At 46.7% G+C, this 23,459-nt stretch overlaps 1 protein-coding gene across 1 annotated transcript in view; it reads right to left on the bottom strand.

Moving 5' to 3' along the window:
- Positions 1–22,023, bottom strand: part of SDK1 (sidekick cell adhesion molecule 1) — a 478,174-nt gene extending 456,151 nt beyond the window's left edge. The window contains exon 1 of the mRNA XM_010845804.1: positions 21,936–22,023. Coding sequence (XP_010844106.1) covers positions 21,936–21,945 — 10 coding nt within the window. The 5' untranslated portion in view covers positions 21,946–22,023. The remainder of the gene's footprint in view (positions 1–21,935) is intronic.
- Positions 22,024–23,459: the final 1,436 nt, after the last annotated feature.

A 23,459-nucleotide genomic window follows, 5' to 3' on the forward strand; every position in this document is an offset into this window, starting at 1 on the left:
ACACGTGTACCCCAATGTTCATCGCAGCACTGTTTATAATAGCCAGGACATGGAAGCAACCTAGATGTCCATCAGCAGATGAATGGATAAGAAAGCTGTGGTCCATATACACAATGGAGTATTACTCAGCCATTAAAAAGAATATATTTGAATCAGTTCTAATGAGGTGGATGAAACTGGAGCCTATTATACAGAGTGAAGTAAGCCAGAAAGAAAAACACCAATACAGTATACTAACGCATATATATGGAATTTAGAAAGATGGTAACAATAACCCTGTATACGAGACAGCAAAAGAGACACTGATGTATAGAACAGTCTTTTGGACTCTGTGGGAGAGGGAGAGGGAGAGGGTGGGATGATTTGGGAGAATGGCATTGAAATACGTATAATATCACATATGAAACGAGTCGCCAGTCCAGGTTCGATGCACGATACTGGATGCTTGGAGCTGGTGCACTGGGACGACCCAGAGGGATGGTATGGGGAGGGAGGAGGGTTCAGGATAGGGAACACATGTATACCTGTGGCGGATTCATTTTGATATATGGCAAAACCAATACAATATTGTAAAGTTAAAAAATTAAAAAAATAGACATCGTTATTATACCCACTTTAAAAATGTGTAAAGAGAGGCAGAGGGAAACTGATTTGTTCAAGGCCACCAAGACGGTATGTGGCAAAATCATGATTTAAACCCCAGTTAATCTGTTAAAGAAAAGTGGTAAAGAAACCTGCCTGCCAATGCAGGGGACATAAGAGACACAGGTTTGATCCCTGAGTCAGAAAGATCCCCTGTAGGAGGGCATGGCAACCCTCCTCCCCAGTGTTCTTGTCTGGAGAATCCCTGGCAGGCTACAGTCCATGGGGTCGCAAAGAATCAGACACGCATACAATCTGTTCCAGAATCCAGCTACTCTGTATATCATAACTCTAAATGTCACAGATCTCTCAATAGAGACACCTTCTCAAGAATCCCTGTCATAACTTCAAATATTTGATAAATTTGTAGAATTACAAGACTGAACTTTTAAATTACTGTATTTTTCAAATAAAGCATAATAAATATCAAATATGCAAGGCAATGGCACCCCACTCCAGTACTCTTGCCTGGAAAATCCCATGGACAAAAGAGCCTGGTAGGCTGCAGTCTATGGGGTCGCACAGAGTCGGACACAACTGAGCGACTTCACTTTCACTTTTCACTTTCATGCATTGGAGAAGGAAATGGCAACCCACTCCAGTGTTCTTGCCTGGAGAATCCCAGGGACGGGGGAGCCTGGTGGGCTGCCGTCTCAGGGGTTGCACAGAGTCCGACACGACTGAAGTGACTTAGCAGCAGCAGCAGCAGCAGCATGCATATAAAATAGCATATTAACAGTGCTAAAATCGAGAGTATATTTTTACATTAAATTGTATATGTTTAGCCGGTTTCTTCTGTACTAAGTACATAAATTTAAATAGATAGAGTTTATTTTGCCATTGTGCCGACCACTGTATTCTATAACTGGTATATTGGTAATACAATACTACCAGTTTCTTACCAGTATTTATTCAAATAAATAAATGCTAAAGTGCATCAGTGAGTGTAGTTAGAGTCTATAATAAGGAGATTTAACCTAGTCAGTGAGATGCCAGACAGGAGCTAACAGCTGAAAGATCAGTAGTTTTCAAATACTCAGACAGCACGTGCAGAGGCCCAGTGGGGCGGCAGGCAGGGCAGGCGCCGCCAGACAGCACAGAGGTTGACCACGAGCAGCGCTGAGGCTCAGGGAGGGCGATGGCAGCGGGCGCGGCAGGCACACACCTGCTCCCCACACCACCCTTGTGTGGGTCCCAATGGCGCCCACTTCACGTTCAGAAGCGCTCTCGTGTGAATGATGAATTGTGTGACCACCCTATTTACAGGCCTTGGTCTAAAGTACTGTCAGTATAATGATGATGATGATGATTGCTATTTGTCCAAAACGACAGCAGAAAGGCTGTGAGGGGGCTGTGTGGTTAAAAGCTCACTTTGGCTGCAAAGTTGAGGAGGAGTGAAGAGGGCCAGAGCAGTGGGGGCAGACCAGGTAGGAGGTCCCTGCAATAACCCAGGAAATGCTCTGAAAGGCGATGGCAGGCTGGGTCAGGGAACAGGGCTGACCGCGGTGGTGGAGACTGGGGGACATGGATGGCTCTAAAGCAAGATTTAGGTGGCAAAAGAGACAACGACGGACCGAACTCGGGGGTGAAGGAGAGAGGGCTGTCCAGAAGGAGACTTGGATCTCTGACTCGCACCACTTCCTGCTCAAGAAGCACACCCTGATCCTGTCACCAGTGCTGGGAGTGTGAGGACAGGGCACACTTTCTGTCCCGTCAGAGGTGACAGCCTCCATTGAGCACAGGAGAAGGGCTGGGCAAGTGTCCGATACTGTGACCCTAACCTAACTCAAGGGCTGGAGCAGCCAATCCTCGTCCCAGCCCCAGAGCTCCAGGGCTTCTGCCACACATCACCTGCTGCTGCTGCTAAGTCGCTTCAGTCGTGTACGACTCTGTGCGACCCCATGGACTGCAGCCCACCAGGTTCCCCCGTCCCTGGAATTCTCCAGGCAAGAACACTGGAGTGGGTTGCCATTTCCTTCTCCAATGCGTGAAAGTGAAAAGTGAAAGTGAAGTCACTCAGTCGTGTCCGACTCTTCGAGACCCCATGGACTGCAGCCCACCAGGCTCCTCCATCCATGGGATTTTCCAGGCAAGAGTACTGGAGTGGGGTGCCATCGCCTTCTCCACACACATCACCTACTCTAGGTTATAATTCAAGCAGATTGTAGGCTCTGAATGCCAACTGTGTGTCCAATTTCCTTTTTCACTATATGAAAGTCGCTCAGTCATGTCCCACTCTTTGTAACCCCACAGACTATACAGTCCTTGGAATTCTCCAGGCCAGAATACTGGAGTGGGTAGCCTTTCCCTTCTCCATGGGATCTTCCCAGGGATCAAACCCAGGTCTCCTGCATTGCAGGCGGATTCTGTACCAACTGAGCTATCAGGGAAGCCCTTTTTGCTATGTATTTCAGCTAAAATCATCTAGTGCCATGACCCAAGCAGTCTGATAAAGCTGAGTTGCAATGGATATAGCTTTGACACCTTGGGACTGGCTGAGCTACAGGCCAACGCCTTGCCATCTGCACTACGCTCACCAACAGAGGAAGACATGCCTTCGTGTGGTTCCCCTCCTACAAGGGCGAATCATGGGAAAAAAAAAAAAAAACCTTTCTGAAAGAAAAAGGCTTCAAGATAAATGCTCAAAAACTTGATTTGGTTGTATAATTGACAAGGCATCACTGATTTAACGTATAAATGTTCTAAGTGTAAATACCATAATAATTCAAGTTTTCCAAGTATTCACAGTTTAATAAATATGCCTATGGGCTTCCCTGCTGGCTCAGATGGTAAAGAATCCACCTGCAATACAGGAGACCGGGTTTGATCCCTGGGTTGGGAAGATTCTCTGGAGAAGAGAATGGTTACCCACTTTAGTATTCTTGCCTGGAGAATTCCATAGACAGAGAAGCCTGGCAGGCTACAGTCCATGGGATCACAAAGAGTCATATATGTCTAAACAACTAACACTTTTTCACAAATATGCCTATACTATGTAAAAACTGGGTTGGATACTGTGATCTAGGAGAAAAAAATTTTTTGAAAGGAATAGTTTCAAATAGCTGGCAAGCGGAAACCTTGTGATCTAAATGACTGTACAATTACAGTTAGCACAGACTCTAACATTTATTGTAGGAAGAAGGGTAGTAACTACGTCAATGTTCCGGAACACTAAATGTCTAATTTAAAATTTTTAATTACAACAAGTATTTTAATGTAGATTAGCCAATGTGCAGAATAACACAGTTAATCCTTCTGAACCTAGAGCTATTCAGCACTAAAGTATAGTGAGTTGATCGTGAAGTTAAGAGGGTTTAAAGCTAACAAAACATAAAAGCTCTGGGAAGAGAAAGAGAAGCAGAAAGGTTAGTATTCAGGTCTGCTCAGATCCCTACAAAAGTTTGTGATCTTTATATACCTTAAATGGAGCAGAAAGAGTCTGAAAAGACCCATAAAGACAAAAGTGATTGAGTTACCTGAGATAAGATTCTCAGACGGACCTGGGGCAATGTCAGTGCTCTGCCTGGTGCTCTCTGAGGCGTGTGTGTGTGGTGTGTGCGTGTGTGTGGTGTGTGCGTGTGTGTGGCGTGTGGCGTGTGTGTGGGGGTGCGTGTGTGTGTGTGTGTGTGTGTGTGTTTTCCCAGGTAATGACTAACAGATCTCTCCTTCTTCAGGAAGAACGAGCAGAGATTAAGTATGCTTCTGTATTCGTACAATGAACATTCATAGAATCCTGAGTGAATTACTAAGAAAAACTGTGAAATTTCCATTTTCACATATGATGAAACAGAACACAAGTCACTGAGGAGAGAGAGATGATACACATTTAAGGTCCATCCAGAGGGAAGGAATGGGCATAATGCTCTCTCAAGACAACATCTTGGTTTTAAGATGTAGAAGTCATTTCCCTAAATGGACCTTTAAGGTTTTCAGATAAAATGTAAACAGATTTACCTTTACCTACCCAATACGAAGACCACCTTCTGTTGGTCTAGAAGGGAACCGTGACCATGTGCCTCCACAGGAGTCATTTCCACGGGGAAGCCAGAGGCTGAGATGCTCTGAAGGAGAGCCATGTCCTGTGGTTCCAGGCTAGCCTCCCGTGTGGAAGGGGGCCTCGCCGTGGGTTTAATTATCTGCCTCCCGTGGAATATGGAGGATCTAGTACCAGACACTTTCATGGCAGAATGGACGGGACTCAACTATCAGGTGCTAAGAAAGTCAAACGTCAAGTGATTCTTGCAATGCTGCCCATGAGAGAATTTCAGCCACGACCACTGCTAATTGTAACCTGTTCAGTACCTTCCCTTCTTCTCCTCCGTTTTAAAGTGATAATGGGTAAAGAAATAATAATAATCACCTTCCACTTGGTAGAGGAATCAACCTGCCACAAACAAGGGGGTTCTGAAGCAGAGGAGCCCCCTGTGCTCTGGTGATGGAGAAAGTATTAAGCCGTGGTAATCAGCCCTGCCAGTCAGGTGGGAGTGCAGCAGGAAGATTAGGAATCTCAGTGTGAGGGAGCAATCAGCTGGAGCAGGACCTGGCGTTACTGAACTCGGCTTTCTCAACAGCTGAATTTCCCAGGGTGACTAATCTTTTGGTTTAAACCACTAATCTTCCTTTCAAAACTTCTTTTATATCAAATTCAAACATTTTCATGCCCCAAGCTTATGAATTTACCACTAATGGAAAGTTTTATTTTTAAAACCCAGCGAGAAACAGAAGCACAGGGCGTAACACATCATTTGCGAACAGCTACTCAGAAAAATATGGGTGAAAGGCTTTTTCCCATAAATACAGTCATTCAGATCTCAGCCCCGCAGGTCACTCTGTACACCTGTCGGAGCTGGTAATTCAATCTCACACCACATTGTGCTTCTTCATAATAGTACTATTAATCTTTTTAAAACAGCTGTTGTGGATTTTAAATGTATTTCTAAGGTAAACTTTAAGTATATGATTAGATATGGTCTCCTCTAGTTAAATCTGCAAATATGGAAAGGTCACACCACAATGTAGAAAGACGATCCTGTAAGACAACTGTCTCAGGAAAAAGTCCTCTGTGTGTTTTAAGCCTAGCTGTTTCAACCTGCACTTTCTGTGACCACCTGATGCTAAGCTTAGATGAAGAAGGGAAGGAACACAGACAGAAGAAAGAGGAGGAGACAGTGGCTCTGCCATCCCAGCTAATTCTCGGGCCTCTTACTTCTACTTTATCAGAAACAAACATTTTCCAGTGACAGACTTTCAAATATAGTAGGATATACCATCACATTCTGTGGCTAAAAAGGTTAGCCAGCTTCTCTGCATGTCATGTCATATGTTCCTACCTCTGCCTTGTAAAATGAATGAATGTCACGAATTTCAGGGCGAGAGGTAGCTACAACTGAACAAATATCAACAGATCTGATTTCAAACATAATAGACCTAACCTATTACAATGACCAGGAGACACAGGAATCAGGTGTTCTCACACTGTCACTCTCTCCTAAGTGCTTCTGACAGGGGCAGAACTGGAGGTTGAACTGTAAGCCAGGCTTCCACCCCCCACCCCCACACAGCAGCATCTCTGATCAACAGCAGCCAGACCCTCACCCCTTCCCGGTCTGGGCAGAGCTTTGCACAGAAGGGGCTTCTGCCCCACGTCACACCTCATCATCACCTCACCACCCCTCACCTGCTGAGCAGCTCCCAGCTGCCCAAGACAGCTCATTCCTGCCCTGAGGAGTCACGGCCTGGAGAGCAAGAGGCTGGTCAGCCACGCCAAGGGCAACAGAGGAGGTAAGCGCACAACTGCCAGCCAGGGCCCGGGACGGCCCGCAGTGCGGTTCGGGCCGCAGACGCTCCCTGGTTGAGGGGTCCAGCGTCCAGAGCAACCTGACAGACCCAGACTGCTCAGGGGCTGATCCACGGCTGGACAGAACCACGAGGCTCAGGTCCAGCTCACTGTGCTGCTTCAGCTACACAGTGGCTCGCAAAGGCTTCTGGAGGCTTGTTAGAGAACTGTCTCATCCTTTACAACAAATGAGAATCGTTTTAGGTACGGCATGCCTCTATCTGCCATCCCTCTGTAGGTCTGGGCCTGGGCCCAGCTCTGAAAGGTGAGCAGGGCGCCATCCTTGCGCCCCTGGAGAGGCCCCTGGATGAAGAGGACTGGCCTGGTGGGGTGGCAGCGGTCGCTAAGCTTGGCTGGGGACAGGGCTTGGGAACCAGCGGCCAGGACACCTGAGCACACTACAGGGAGGAGGACAGGGCCGGCTGCTGACTGTCCTCTGGGAGCACTGAAATCAGGAGAAAGCAGATCAAACGGCACACCGCGTACACCTCGAGTTCACGGTAGAGTCATCATTTTCTGTTCAAAAGTTCATCTAGGAAGAGCTCGGCAGTGTTCCACTGGTGTTGGGAGCTGTGTGCAAGCAGGCAAGCAGGAGGGGTCTCCGCAATTCCCATTAAACGGCACTGGAGCAGCTTGCCGACGCCTTTAGTCAGGGGGAGCCAAACTGATTCTCTCTGTTTTCTCTAAAATCAATGCGAATTAACAGCATATTTAAGGGGACTCATGGGGTAAAACTACCCTTCCAATGTCTTCCCCTAAGAAGCCGTTCAAGCTTTCAGTGAGATGAATCCACAGTGAAGCTGATGGTAAGACATAAATGGCTGTATTTATGCACTGGTTTGAGCCTGCACTGTGCTAATCTATTTCAGCATATCAATTAATAATAAGAGGCAGTGGGGTAAAAACAATTTCTCCGTTTCTCTAAACGGCAATAAGCTTCCAGCTCTCCAATATTTTATTTCAAAGTAGAATTGTACTAAATTGTCATTTCTATGGTCTGCAGTATAATAGCATGACCAACCAAAGAGGAGGGTTATCAGAAATAACCAACATTTTTCTTGAACACGGTATAATATTTCTCTCCAATATTTTTTCAAATAATCCTAAAACTCCAAATCAGATTAAAGGCCAAAAGGTCCGAGAAAAGAAATTCAGGTGCGATTTATCTTTCTCTGATTAATGCAGACTGGTGAGTTCCTGTCACATGTGAACTGACATAAAACTGGGACTCAGAAGAGACCTAAATGGTGAAGGTTTAATTTTAGACCAAGAAAATTACATGGGAGAAGTTCTTCTTAAGAATATCTAAATTCAAGTAGATAATGCTTACTGATTTCAACAAAGTCATAAACAGTAAGGGGTTCTCAAAGAGAAGTACTTGTATTTATACATCATAGCTGCTTAGAGCAAGGACTCAGGAGGCAGACCACCACAGCTCAAACCCCACCTTTACCCCAACCAGCTCTGTGAGCTTGGGTAACTCAACTTCCTACTCTAGAGTTTCCTAATCAGCAAAATAATGAGATTGTCTCAAAACGTAACTTGAAACAAACGCACTGTTAAGATAATGAATATGAAAGCCACAAAGTGGGAGAAAATATTTTGGTTACACGTATCTTGAAGACTTGAAGTCAGATTATATATGAGTGCCTACTACTCAATGATAACACAAAGAAAATGTAAATAAAATGAGCAAAAGTCTTGAACACACACTTTACAAAGGAAGAAATACCAAGAGCTAACAAGCACACAGGAAGTTGCTTAATACCATCTGACATTAGGGATGATTATGGCTAAATTGTAAAAGACAGACATCACTAAATGTGGGCAAATACATGTTGCAACTATAACATCCTCCTCAATGACCGGTGAGAGTGTAAAAATAGTACAGCCATCTGAGGAAAAGATCTGGCAATTTCTTATCAAGTTAAACACCTGTTCAATGAACCAGAAATTTCCGGCCTATATATTTCTCTGAGAGAAAAGAATGTCCACACAAATAACTTTATATGAATAGTCACAGTGGCATGAATTATAACACCCTAAATTGAAAACAACAGAGATGACATTGATAAAAATGAAGAAATCAATAACTCGACACAATGGAGGAATTTCACGGACATCATGCTGGGTGAAAGGAAAACTGTCCATACTCTAGGATTCATCCCTGTATATGAAATTTAAACACAGGCAAACCTAATCTATGTGAAAAGAAATCAGAAAAATGGTTGCAGACAGTGATAGAGATTGACTGGAATGGACAAGAAATGTGATCGAGTGACAGAAATGTTCCGTTTCCGGACTAAGGTGGTGGCTGCGCAAATTTATACATTTGTCAAAACTCATTGAATTGTACACTTATATCTGTGAATTTCAGTATTTACAAATCTTACCTCAATCAAAAGTCCTTAAGGCAGACATCTAGCCGTTGCCTCAGAAATAGACACACTCCTTTCTCAGCCACTGCTCCAAGTGCTTCAGATCAATAGCTTGTGTCTGCTCACCTGGTCACTGGTATTTCAAGACACTCTCACCCCCACTGTTATGCTAATGAGATTGCCCATACAGTACTGACTTAAAAACTATCCTCTCTTGCCATGGTTGCAAACTTTATTAAAGCAGGAACTGGTACTTTTTATATTCATTATGTCTAAACAGTCAACACATTTAAGCTAATAGGCACAATGGAGGAAACATAAGAGATGTGGTCAATGCTTGGGCTGGAAGGTCCCCTGGAGAAGAAGACGGCAAGCCGCTCCAGTGCTCCTGCCCGGAGAAACCCATGGGGAGAGGAGCCTGGCGGGCTACAGTCCGTAGGTCACAGACAGTCAGACGGCGAGCACCCCACATAACAATGCTCAACATCAGTCATTACAGAAATCAAAATCATAATGAGAAAACCTATCCCAAACCACCATTATAACGGCTTTTACAAAGACAAATAAGAGCAAGTGTTGGCAAGGACATGGAGAAACTGTAACCCTCACACATTGCTGATGGGACTATAAAGTGGAAGCAGTCTATCAGCTCCTCAAAGCGTCAAACATAGAATTAGCACATGACCCAGTAATTCCACTCCTAGGTACTCGTCCTCGAGAAATGAAAACACATGTCCACACAAAAACTCATGCGTGAATACTCATAGCAGTGCTAGTCATAACAGCCAAAAGGTGGAAACACCACAAGTGTCTTTCAGGAGACGATGGATAAACAATATGTGGGTGGATAAACAACGTAATATTATTCATCAGTAAAATGAAAAACAGATGAACCTTTGAATCACTGTGCTGAGAGTGGTTATCACAAAGAATCACATGGCTTATGACTGCATTAATATGAATGCCCAGAATAAGGCAAGTCTATATAGACAAAGTAGGTCAGAGGTTACCTGAGGAGAGGCAAGCAGAGCAGGAAGAGGGAAGAGCGTGGCAAGAGACTGCTGACAGGGACAAGGTTTATTTGGGAGGTTCAAAAGTCAGTGTCTAGTGACGGCTGGACAGCCCTGTGAGCCCTGTAAAGGAAGAGCTCTGAATTTATGCTTCAAACAGGTGGGTTTCACAGCCTCAAATCATCTCAGTAAAGCTGTTAAAGTAGCCTGTTTGGGAAATAACAATAACAGCTAGTTGTGCTAAGCATGTTAAGTGCTATTATGTTCGCTGCTTTACAGATGAGGAGCCTGAGGCAGGCAGGGTCGAGGATGTGCCCTCGGTCCACAGCGGGGAAGTGGCAGAGCCGACTAGGGAACCTCATGCAAAGTCTAAGAACCTGCTCGGCCTTGTGTCCTCTTGAACAGAACCGGTTTGTCTGTGGGCGTCAGCAGCGGTCAGTGAGCAGGAGGAAGGGGCGGGAGACTGGAGGGGCACAGGAGAGGACACAGGAGAAGGCTGGGAGGACAGTCGGCTTGAGTCCGGACATACATGCCTGAAGGCTAAAAGGATCTCCCCTGTGGACTGGTGGCCCTCTTTTGGACCAGATCTTGGGCAAGGCTGATGGATTTAATTTGAGAATAAGAAGGAAAACCATCATGAGAAAGTCTTCAAAGTTTTCTTCAATACTAATAATAATCATGTTCTAAACGAGCAGAATTATATAAAAATGAGCTGAGTACCTTCTGAGCCTCCAAGGTCCCTGAGTAAATAAAGCAAAGTTGAAGGAAAGGGGCAGCTGACCCATGGTCGTTGCCCACTGGGAGCACGTGCCGTTCCTGACCTGGGGGGCAAAAGAAGGGAGGGACGGCCTGGTGGGGACGCTCTACACTGTCCCCATGTCCTCCACACCCGACAGGGAGCCCCAAGGCAGCAGCTGCCAGGTAGAAATAACTGAAGGCAAGTGCCTCTTTCAAAAGCCCTGAGGTGCTGAGAACACAGCATTACTACACAAGCATGTTCTTAATGTCAAGACACAGCCTTAAGGTGGGTAAGACTTCTCAGATCAGTGCCTAGACCCTAGCGTGCCATCACAGATGCTGAGTCAACTGAACTACGCGACCCACAGTGAGACCGAGGCGGCCCCAGGAGGCTCCAGCTGCAGCACTGCTTTCCAACAGCGTCTCACGGGGGAGTTCTCGCTCCCCTGGCGCCTGTGGGGGAGCAGACGCGCGGTCACTCACCCCCACTGGCCACTTTTCACCTTAATCCCGAGGATACAGATAAGCAATGAGTTAGAGACCTGCTGCCAAACCAGCCAGTGTTTCAGAAGTGTGCAGTAAACAGATGCCCTCAAAGGGCCAGGTACCCTGTGTAAGGGGTGGCGATCTGAGCTGCGTCTCGAGTCGGGATGTGGCCAAGCTCTTCTTTGTCTAAAGTAGTGACATTTACCCACACAGGGCTCCCACAGGGCGAGCCCACAAGCTCCCCTAGTCTGCTGGCACAACACAAAGGCAGGGAAAGGAAAGTGTGGTAGCAGCACAGAAACGAAAGGGAAAACCAAGACGAGTGAACAGAGGACAGAACCTAGCTGAAGAGAAAACAAGTGAGCTTCACTCGACAGAATTCAGCAGCAGCAACACATGGACAGCATCCCTAAAACGTCGCAAGGATGACCCGCAGGTAGACAGACAGAAAGGGCAGTAAGTGGAGCTACAATTATCTGGACTATTAACACACTCAAAATAGAAGGCAGGCAGTTTCTCAGATTTGCAAAGCTTGAACCTTGGACTGCTCCTACTCATTTTGCAAGGATTCTGTTATTCTTAAATGTTTGCATGTAAGGGAGAGAGGAGAGGCATGGCAATTATATTTAAAATGGCATGTAATTTTTTTACGACAGATAGCTGACATTTTACAGTAAGACATCATTTTGATTTCAGACTGTTGGGTGATTCTTATAATGACTTGAGGAGCTCTAAGGAAATAAAGTATCAGCAGGTGGTCAGTCAAATACTAAGAAATTCCTCACTCCACAGGCAGTAATCAGGTTGAAATACTTCCTCCATTATTTCCAAAAATAGAGCCGACAGTGATACACAGACCTTCCCAGTTTCAAAACTATAATTTCCACAAATGGTAAAACACGTGCATTTGCTTCTGTATGAAACCATCATAGACGCGCTGGAATCTGTCAGGGCTTCTAAGAAAAATAGCTTTGGGGAGAAAGTTTATTTAAATCACTGCCTCTCCAACTTTGAACCCCAAATTTGATACCATATCTGATCCTGATATGCCTACAAAAGTTGGAGACTCACCCATTCAGAGGTTTACATTTTAAAAATGAACTTCATGTTTCAAGGTTCTTTTTTTTTTTTTAAGTAATATACGTACACCACAGCACGTCCATGTGTGGGTGCATATACACGCAGTCACACACACACACCTACCCACCCCAGAGGGTCACGCAGGTTACAAACAGCTTCCAGCAGCTGTGGCCTCAGCATCGGCACTAACCCTTCTTCATCCATCAGCGCACAGTAGGCAGCCTGCAAATTCTACCAAGAAATACACACCAAAAAGACGTTTGGTGCACGTTCTTTCAGGGAGGACGCGCCAGCCATTACTGCAGTTTGTTTTTCTGAATGTCAGGCTGAGCAGCCAGTGCAAAATACTTCTTTAATTTTATGACTTTCACAACGTGCCCAATGCCAAGGCCTCTGGGCAAACACATAAAGGACATCCAGAAAGGAATTAATAACAGGAAGGCCTCCCCTAGGTGCCCAGTGATCCTCCCTGTGTCAATCAGATGAAAGTACTGAATTAACAGCCAGGTCCTGCCATAGCCTGCAGGCCCAGAACAGTTTAAAAAGGGTCTACGGGGAGGTTTCAAAAACCTAGGTCCTGGTGCTCAGTATATGATGCTGCAAAAGGAAAAGGGTAATCTTTACAGTAACTGCCATCTGAAATATAAAAACTTTAAGGATAAAGGTCAAGATTCTGAATTGCCTGTAAGTTGATCTGAGCTACCTTCAAAATTTTAAACTCTGAAGTCAAAATGTTAAAATACGGAGACCTAATTAAAAAAAAAAAACAAAAAAAAAAACAAGCAAATGTGATTAAAGAATGATTGTAATAAACTATCTATGGTTCTTAACATTGGAAGCACATTAGACTCTCCTGGGGAGTTTTACAAAATGCTTATACCCAGGCCATAATCCAGAACAATGAAATCTGAATGTCTGGGAGTGGAGCTCAGGCATCAGTATTTTTCAAGCTTTCTTTATGACTTCACTGTGCAGCTGAGAATGAGAACCATTTAAAGCAACTGAAGGATATCACACACAGTTACCTGACGATAGTAATCTTGCCCAAAATATGTTTAGACTTTAAATTTTAATTAACAGAACTCTCTTGCATAAAGTAGGAGATTACTATGATTTAGTGATTTCAAACTTATTGGTATTCATTTTTTAGAAGCTACACAGAATATTTTAAATTGTCAATTCACTTTTTCATTAAATTTGTTTGCTTCATTAGATTTCATTAAATTTGTTACATAATTTAAAAATAATAAATCTTCCCTGAGTTTGATTTTCCAATTTACCCGTAACCTGCCTTCTCTGCTGTGTTTCATCTGTGAGCATTGCTCATTTACACTTCAATCCAAAGAAAAGCAAAGGAAACAGAAACAGGAAAGGAGCCTGAACATCTAAATTGATCCCTGCCCCCCCCCCCATTTTTAAAAAAAACTCCAAACCAGCCAGAATTCAAGAAAGACTATTTCTACTTCAAATCCACTAACATTCAACTTTTACTTAGAAGGACCCATAACAGATGGAGAAAATGAACCAGAGCCCTCCACATCCTAGGAGCAGAGTCAGAAGCCACCTACTACAAGCAGCACAGGTCGGCTTCTGTTGTCGTTGCTGTTATTCAGTCGCTCAGTCGTGTCCGACTCCCTGCAACCCTATGGACAGCAGCACACCAGGCTTCCCTGTCCTTCACCATCTACCAGATTTTGCCCAAGTTCATGTCCACTGAGTCGGTGATGCCATCCAATCATCTCATCCTCTGTCACCCTCAATCTTTCCCAGCATCAGGGTCTTTTCCAATGAGACAGCTGTTCGCCTCAAGTGGCCAAAGTATCGGAGCTTCAGCTGAATGCGGTCAGCTTTAGTCTTGAATTTTATAAACCCACACATAGTTTATTTGCCCTCTATCCCATATTTATATTCACACCAACATGAAAACACACCTTCCACCCCCATCACTTATATATATCCTGGCGTGGCACCACAGGACTAGTCCAGGAAGCATACACCTCTGGTTAAGTGGGGACTGTGATGAGCACAAAGACTGAGGGTGTGGACAATCTAAAGTTTCCATTCATCCATAATTTTTTGAATTGCTCAAATAGTATGCCTTATCCCTGGTGGGCTACAGTCCACAGGGTCACAAAGAGTTAGACATGACTAAAGCAACTTAGCATGCATGTGCCTCATTCAAGAGATTATTATGCAAATGATATCACACTGTCTTCCAAAAACAGTGGTCACAGCAGCCAACACTAATACCCACATGAAAACTAGAAGACGGCGCCCTGGCTGTGGAAATGGCCAAGAGGATTCCAGACACTGATGCCCCAGGGATGCACTCACAGTGTGAGCAAGTTTGTTTATCCCTGTGAGTCTCGAGATCTGAAAAATGGGGCTAACAATTTCCAGCCTGCAGAGCTGTGAGAATTAAATGAGGTGATATCTGTACCATAACTGTTAGTGAGTATCAGTACAAATTAACTCCTGCCCTTCACATCCGATTCACTGTTCCCTGTCAGGAAACTAAAATCCCAAATGAAAAGGAAGCCTCTTCTGTAGTAAATGACAACTTCAAAATCATTTTTGACAAGCAGAAGTCATGTGAAAATGACTATGAAGAGAAAGGAGAGCAAGCGAAATGCATGCTGTGATTCTTTTATTGCTTTGGTTTGGATCATCCAAAATAGTGATCCAAAGAAGCTGTGCTTTTTTTCTCAAGTTCCTCTCATATAATAAATTACTTCATTCTAGAACACAGCAAGAAGAAACTAAATCAATCCAATACAGATGTTGATAAAACCTGATCAATTTTAAATGAGTAATTCAATCAGTGAGGTGTCCAAAAGGTTTCACTAAATCTCTCTCAACATCTTTCTCACACTTAACATTAAGCCACAGCCTAAGGACTTTCACCACCACAATAGAGAACCCAGGAGCACATGGTTAACCCAAGTCACAGAAGAAAAACTCAGTGGGTTGAGTCAGGGGCCTTTTACAAGTGAATTTTCTTGGCCAGAGCTTTGGCTGCTTGTATATTCTTTTGTTTTTATTAACCTGCTATAAAATGGAAAACAGTTCAATATAGAATTCACTCATTAGTGTACAACTGAAATAATGCTTTAACTGAAATCTACTAAATATCTGCAGACTAAAGATAAATACTGCTGGAATTATGATATTATTAATCTAATGCAATAAACCCCATGGCTGGACTTCTGAGCCACTCTTTACCTAAAAAATAGGTACACTTGACTTTAAGGAACACTGTATTTGGCCAGCATATCAGATTGCAACAAGACACTTTATCTCTCTACGGATCAGCTTCCTTATCCATGAGGACTCTTGGATTCCCAAAGATTGACCTAAGTTTCCTTTAAATGCTGAAGATCCCTTGTACCTTTGAAATAAGATTCAATTTACAAAGAATTGATTTACCCACAGCTTTTCAGGAGCAATTCTATATTGGCATAGACATAAGTTTATTGGATCAATGAACCATCCAACACATTCTTATTGAACATTCAGTACATGGAAAGCGTTGTGTCGGCTGCAGAGAACACTGAGGAGAAGACCAGGACTCTGCTCCAGGGGAGCTCATACCTAACCAGGATGTGGAGGTCTGATGTGCACCCCTGCAAAACTAGGACTCCATCCAAGGAAGGCCAGGGAGGAATGCGACGGTCACTTTCATGTGTCAGCCTGACTGGGTCAAAGGCTGCCCAGACGGCTAGTTAAACTGTGAGGGTCTTTGGGGAGGAAGTGAGCATTTGAGTCAGTAGACTGAGTAAGCATGGCCCTTCTCGCTGTGGGTGAGGACCGTCCAATCCATGGAGGCCTGAACAGAACCAAGGGCCCTTCTCGCGGTGGGTGAGGACCATCCAGTCCACGGGGGCGCCTGAACAGAACCAAGGGCCCTTCCCGCGGTGGGTGAGGACCACCCAGTCCACGGGGGCGCCTGAACAGAACCAACAGGAAGAGGAGTGCTGGACTCACTCTCCCTCTGCCAGACTGCTCAGCCGGACACAGACCGGAACCCACAGCACCAGCCCTCAGGCTTTCCAACTGCTCCACCAGCCTTCCCGGGCTTCCAGCCTGCAGATGGCAGGTGTGGGACGTCTCAGCCGCCATCCTCAGGTCTTGCTCTCTCCTGTTGCTCTCCCACTGGTTCTGTTTCTACGAAGAGCTCTAACACAAGCAGCAGATGCTGGCAGCCTCACACCCCGTAGACCCCCTCTGACCCCTAGTCCTCATCACCTCCTCCTCTGCTCCCTCACCTCTCCTTTGAGCTTGGCGTCAGTCTGACTGCTAAATTCTCAGTCGTCTCCTCCCCCTCCCTAGGTCCCTGAGCAGAGTTTGTGTCTAGACCCATGACCAGCCCTTCCAACATGATTTCATATAGGTCCAAGAAGCCCTCCCTGCTGGAACCTCAGGCCATGCCCACGATGGGAACCCCAAACCTCTGCACTGAGCCCCACGCTCTCCTCCGCCTCCTCTTCCTTCTCCTACCACAGCTGGCAGTTTTGTCAACTGCTTCACCACAAGGCCGGCCAACTCTATGTGGACCCTCGCTGCTTTAAAAATAACTCTCCTACGAAATTCTTATCACACTGCCTCTCGCACAACTTCCCAGCACATTTCACCTCTCTGCAGAAGGGGCCGCGTCTGTGCCTCCACTGAGTGCTCCCCCGTTGCCTGCACAAACATTAGGAAATCCCCCTGATGGACAGATGACAGCTAAGGTCACTCTGTCCTTGGACACTGCAATAACAGTGTCTATAGTGTGGGAAATCCAAATCCCTCCTCAATTTTGCTGCTAATCCCTGAGAGACGGGCTACCAAGGTCACAGAAGCTGGGCAGGCTTGCTCCTGCTCACAGTTGCTGGCCCACAGCTGGGTTCTCCTGCGGATCCATGCTGACCCAGCAGAACGTGGCCCCCTTTTTTTCAGTATGACTTGAATCCTTCCTCTCGAGGCTCCATCTTGCCAGAGATACTGGCCCAAGGTGTTCTGTGCACCACTCACTCCATTGAGAGTACGAGCACCAGAGCAGTGGCTCTGGCCTCTCTCTCCATCCCCAGCAACTCAGGCCTCTCTTCCGGGCCAGTCCCAACCCCAGAGTCAATTCCCCTCACTTTACTCAGCACAGCAATTAGCTCTCTGTCCTCCACCCAATCAGTTGTGGAGCCCATATCTGCATATCCGAAAGTTCATTCTTGTTTCATCTGAGACCAAGAGCCACAAACTCTGTTTCCTTTAAGGACAAGAAAATGGAGGAGGCCCTGCAATGTCAGTCTTCCCTTTAATAGCTCAGGCGCCAGTCTCTAAAGGTGAAGAGAAACAGACATTTATTTCCCCAGTGGCGAAACTGTGCCACATCTTTAGAGACAAATGTGGCTATAACCTGTTTTGCATTTCGTTTGCTTTTCCCGTTTCATCTATCTTACCCTTCCCTCAACCCAGATGTATCTTCTAGCACTGCCGTCCCTCCATCAAACCAAACTTCCAGCCGCAGTGCCACCATGGCAGTGTCCACAGCACCACCGGTAAGTGTGAGTCCCCTGCGCCGTGCCTCCCTGAGTCCAGGGCCTGACCCACTTCCTGCCATGAGGACGCTCCTCTTCAGAGTTCTCAGTGGCTGCACACTCCATCCTTGCTCCCGAGTCACCCCTTTCTCGAGGGCTCCCTGTCCTCTCCCTCCATGCCAAGGCAGCCCACCCCCTGTCTTTCTCTGCTCACACCCGCCCACATGCAGCTTACTCCACCTCGTTTTTGTCAGTCATCCCTGAGAGACCTCCCCCCAAGTCCTTATCTCTGGCTCCTCTAGCCTTGGTTCTGAGTCCCCTCAGCAGCTCCCGAGGGGCATGCCCTGCCCTTCCTGTTCTCCCAACTGCTCATCTGGATCACTGTGAGATGGTCATCCTTGCTGCCCCAGCCCAGCCCGTGCAGCCATCGCACTGTCTCTCCGAGTGAGCCCTGTGAAACTCTGCTCGCGAAGGCTCAACAAAAACAGGATTCTGCCTTTGCTCAGGTTCTCTGGACAGCAGAGCCTGAGGCAAGGATTAAGTGCTGACACTCTACTTGGGAAGCACAAGCTAGGGCAGAGGATGTGCAGAAAGAGACGTGAGGCAAGAACAGAGGTTAAGTGCCAGGGCATCCAGATACTGTGATGGCACAGATTCAGAGACACCTCAGCTCACCTGGCAATGCATCCAGGCACAGGCGGCTTCTCTGAGAAGTTCTCAGGAGAAGCCAGCAGAGAGACGGAGCACGGGAAATCCACCAGCCCAGCTCCCCCAATTCCTATAGATCAGCATTCACCTCTTGGGAAGTTAATCTCCCAGAAAGTCTGGGCTGCATCACCCACTCCTGGGCCGCGTCATCAGGAATGCTGTCAGGAGGCATTTTACCTGCATCCAGGAGTGGAGGGCAAGTGAATCAGAATGGAGCCCGGGGGTAGGGGGGGCCAGGTGGAGCTGTGAGTTACACAGGGAAGGCGGGGCAGGCAGCACCTGAGGCAGGAGGAGGCGGCGGCCAAGGGAGTCCCAAGGGGGCAGCCGGTTGGCGTCCCACTCGGGCTTATGATCCAGGACATTCGAAACGGCACAAAATGCATCACCATCTAGAAGGTCACAGAGCACATCAAAGGCACTGGACAGTCTTAGAGTAAAGGCATAGAGCCCCCTTGTTTTCCCTAACCACACTCTAATCTGGCTTCAAAAAACATACTTTGGAAACATTATTCAAATCAATTTACTTTTCCTGTTCTATAAATTCTAGAAACTTCTCTATCATCAGCTGCCTCAGCCCGGCATCGGGTTCCTCCTAGATGGTGAAATATGGCTGCTGTCTGACCCCAAGTCAGAGTTCTAGCCTATTGCATGATAGACTGCTGGCATTCCGCCCTCACTTCCACCTAGACGTCCCAGGGCTCGCAGACGCCACACTCTCCCGTCCACAGTGTGCCCTGGGACGCCTGCCCCGCTCCCTATCTCCTGCCTAAGTCTGCAGCACAGACACCACCTTCTCCAGGCCGGCTCCTCTGACCTGCACACTGTGCCTCTCAGAGGGCACTGGGACTCTCCGTCTCTCACTTTAGGACTAGTTTCATTTCCCCTCTCGAAGTGTACAGGCTCAAGGGCCAGAGAACGGCTGTGTCTCATTCATTTCTGTATCTTGAGGAGACCCCCTGGGTGGAGGGCCTTGCACAGAACAGTGACTCAGTGAGTGAAGCAGAAATACGTGCCATGAACTGGACAGGAACAGCCTCTCAAAGCCATAAATACAGACGTGAATGTCAGTGTTTTAAGCGCCTCGCGTATTTCCAGCAAGGGACTGCCAACTCTCCTTGTGTTTTAAAACTGTTCTAACAAAATCTTATTTCAAAGTAAATAAAATATTCTTTAAGAATCAGTCACCTTTAAGAGCAATTTGGCACAAGAAGAAGAAAGCTTCTAAGTGGTAACATAATAAACTGAACATTTGTTTACTGAGAAAGCGGTTTACTCCCCGAAAGATGGAGAATGCTATTTTAGAGTAAGAACTGTCAAGTTTACCTACTCGCAGGCATACATGATAAGCCTCATTAGACCAAGAGCTATAAACAAGGTCGCGCTGATACAAGGCCCATACAGCTACAGTCAAGGCCTGAAGGATGTTCTCACCAGTCTGTCCACAGTCTCCAACTGGAGTTTCTTTATCAAAATACCTTTCCCACCACCCCACCCCACCGTCTCCTTATGGCCAACAGAGAGGACCTTGGGACGACAGTTGCCTCAGGCTTGGAAATTCCTATATGTACTACCCATGCTGCTGCTAAGTCGCTTCAGTCGTGTCTGACTCTACGGACCACAGACCACCAAGCTCTTCTGTCCGTTGGCTTCTCCAGGGAAGAACACTGGAGTGGGTTGCCATGCCCCACTCCAGGGGATCTTCCCGACGCAGGGATCGAGCCCGCCCTCTTCTGTCTCTTGCATTAGTGGGCAGGCTCCTTACTACCAGTGCCGCCTGGGAGGCCCGCCATGCCCACGCACATGCTTTACTAGCCACCACGATCCTCCGCAGGCCTTTCCCTCCAACACCGCTGGGGTCCTAAACAATAAAGTCCTCGCCACGCATAGGCCACAGAGCCAAATGGAGATGAGAAGGTGGAAAAAACAGGAAGCAGGCTGAACTAGAGAAGGGCCTGACTGCGAAGTCAGAACAAGGACTAGAACGGAAGGACTGGCCTTGATACTCCTTTCACAGAGCCTCCCTTTTAGGGGGAAATAATGCAAACTTCAGGGGGAAAAATACAAGATGAATCAAAAAAGGGGGGAGGGGACAGGAAAGGAAGGAATCTCGCCGCCCCTTTCTCCTCATCACAAGGTGAACCTAAAGGATGTGTCTGACCAGCTCTCCTGCTCACCTTCCTCTGATCCTTTCTCTGTATCTCGGGTTGCCTTTAAACTGCATTAATTAAGGCATTCACTGCAAGCCTCTTTGTTGTATGGACATATTAGGGGTCTCCTGGGAACATGGAAAATGAGGAAATTACAGTCTTTGCCCTCATGAAGCTTGTAACATGGTTGGAGGACAATACAAGCAAATGAAAACTTAATGCGAGCCAGGTCCCTCATTTGTAAAATGGTTAATGCTTTCCTCCCAGGACTGCTGCAAGGACGAAATTCTCAGTTTACTTCACTCTAAGTTAACAGACACAGAAAGCTCTTAGCACAGGGTCTGACACAGAGATGCCTAAACAACTGCAAAACGGAAGACTTCCCTGGGGTTCCAGGAGGGAGGGGAACCCCCGAGGGGACCTGCCTGTAGGCTGGGCCCCTTCTTTCCCGGTCTCTTCCTCCTCTGAAAGACTGTGCAAATGACAGCGCCAGACCAGAGCTCTGTTGTTACCACCGTGGTCGTTGCTGGGGCAGAAGATTCACAGGGGAGCACCGGGAAAGGACATGCCAAGCTGGCCCGGGGGGGTTGCGGGGGCTCCAATACTCCAGATGCAGGAGGCCAGACTCGGTGCAGGGTGGTTCAGAGGAAGTTGAACCCTCCAGCGTGGCCAGGCCCCAGGGGAGTCACGTGCGGCCCGTCTCTGCGAGGTGGACTGGACACGAGGACTCGAGTCAGGAGGTGACTACAGGGCACTGAGGAAAGACCAGGAAGTCTGTCCACAGTGAGGACGGGCACACAGATGCACGCCAAGTCTACCCTCTGCTCAGGTGCCCACCAGTTGCCCGCTGTTGCCCAGAGGCAGGTTTAGGTGGTGCCCGCAAACAGCAGCCGCCTTTGGCTTTGCAGAGACGACTTACACAGCTTAGGTTCACACCTTCCACCTGAATCAAGGAAGCAGCGGGAACAAAACGCAGAAGCTCTAGTCTCCGGGGCGGTAAAGAAACGCTACTTTTAATTGGTTCACGTGGGTTAACACATCAAAACACAGCCACACACCCTGTGCACAGTTCACACAGGGACAAGTGACGTCTCCTGCCCTGGAGAAAGCTGGCAGAACTGATTACGACATGCTCTTTCTAGCAAGTTAAAGATACTGGCTGCTTTACCGTAGTGCAACCAAAGTGCTCAAGTGAGGAAGTTATTTGCTGGACAGCTGAAGGCGTGGTACCCCCGACCCGGTGAGCTCCCTCCAAAGCCACCACACTAAGTCACCAGGGATCTTCCACTGCCTTCCTGGCATCCACTGGGACGTCTCTGATCCCTGTTTTCTGCACTTGCTCACAGGTCCCCTGCAGAAGGTGCAGTCTTTCTCTAACCAGGCAGCGTGCAGCTTACTTGCTCCCATTGCCCACAGCTGGTTCAGAGTCAGAGCCAGGTGTCTGGTGCAATCTCAGAAGCCTTCACCTGGGGCAGGCCACCATCCACTCTGTAAACAACGGTGACCCCAAGGGACCTACATGGGGGAGAGGGATGGACATAAAAGAGAAGTCTGAATAGCACAGCAGCAGCATCCTACATTACTCCTAATGGTCCATGAGAGATCCAGAGCACAACTGGTTTGATGGAAAATTCTGTCAAGAGTTGGAAATGGCAATGGAACTGTCTCTAATTACAACTCTAACTCTGCTCTGAAAGGTAAAGTCAGATTTGTGATTTTCCTCATCTTTCCCCTTTCTTTTCTCTTTGCCTTTGAACACAGTCCAGGTAAACAAACACATTCATAAGAGAAGCAGGAACACTGAATCACTGCTGACCGGGACACATGGGGAGGGAGGGACTCAGATAGATGAAAGGCTTCATCTCCTATTTCTCTTGGCTATTCATGGGCCTCACTCTGGAGCTTGCACCTTTAATAAAAAATGAATAATAGATTTACAGCCTTCTCTGGTCTGTAACAAGACAAATGCTATTGTGTTTTGGGTTTCAATGATACATGATAGACTGGGAATCTTGCTTTTAATTCATTCCCGTAACTTTAAAGAACAAAGGAAGCTTAATATCTTTGAATGCTATTAATAAGTTGATCCCCCAAACTGTCTCTAAACAGAGTTACTGCCTTTATGAAGATGGCCCCTTTGAAGTTCTTACTTAATGGAATTTTATAGTTTATCTCTAGATTTACTTTTCTTGCTCATGAAAAATCAAAAGCCAGTTGAAATCACTGTTTATAGCCTATGTGGGTGTTTTCCCCCTTTTGAAAATTGATAAATGTATTCTTCTAGCTTAAATACGGAGAAGGCAATGGCACCCCACTCCAGTACTCTTGCCTGGAAAATCCCATGAGCAGAGGAGCCTGGTGGGCTGCAGTCCATGGGGTTGCGACTGAGTGACTTTACTTTCACTTTTCGCTTTCATGCATTGGAGAGGGAAATGGCAACCCACTCCAGTATTCTTGCCTGGAGAATCCCAGGGATGGGGGAGCCTGGTGGGCTGCCGTTTATGGGGTCACACAGAGTCAGACATGACTGAAGTGACTTAGCAGCAGCAGCAGCTTAAATAAACATATTAAATGAGATGCTCCTATGGACCAGAGGCTTCTGTTGCCCCTAACTTCATATGTTAAGGTCCTAACATCCAGTGTGATGGTATCTGGAGATCAGGCCTCTGGGAGGTGACAACAATGAGATTAAGTCATGAGAATGGAGGTGGTGCCCTAGAAGAAGACACCTGGGGGTCTGCACTCTCTCTCTTTGGCCACCACGAGGACACAGCAAGAAGGTGGCCATCAGCAAGCCAGGAAGAGAATTCTCACTGGGAACCAACGTGGCCAGCACCTTGATCCTGGATTTGTCTTCTGAGAAGCAAAGGGGGGGGGGGTCCTCCTGAGTGTAAAGCAGTGATAACTCACACAGCCTGGAG

Source organism: Bison bison, unplaced genomic scaffold, assembly GCF_000754665.1.
Source record: "Bison bison bison isolate TAMUID 2011002044 unplaced genomic scaffold, Bison_UMD1.0 scf7180017864223, whole genome shotgun sequence".
Classification (NCBI taxonomy): domain Eukaryota; kingdom Metazoa; phylum Chordata; class Mammalia; order Artiodactyla; family Bovidae; genus Bison; species Bison bison.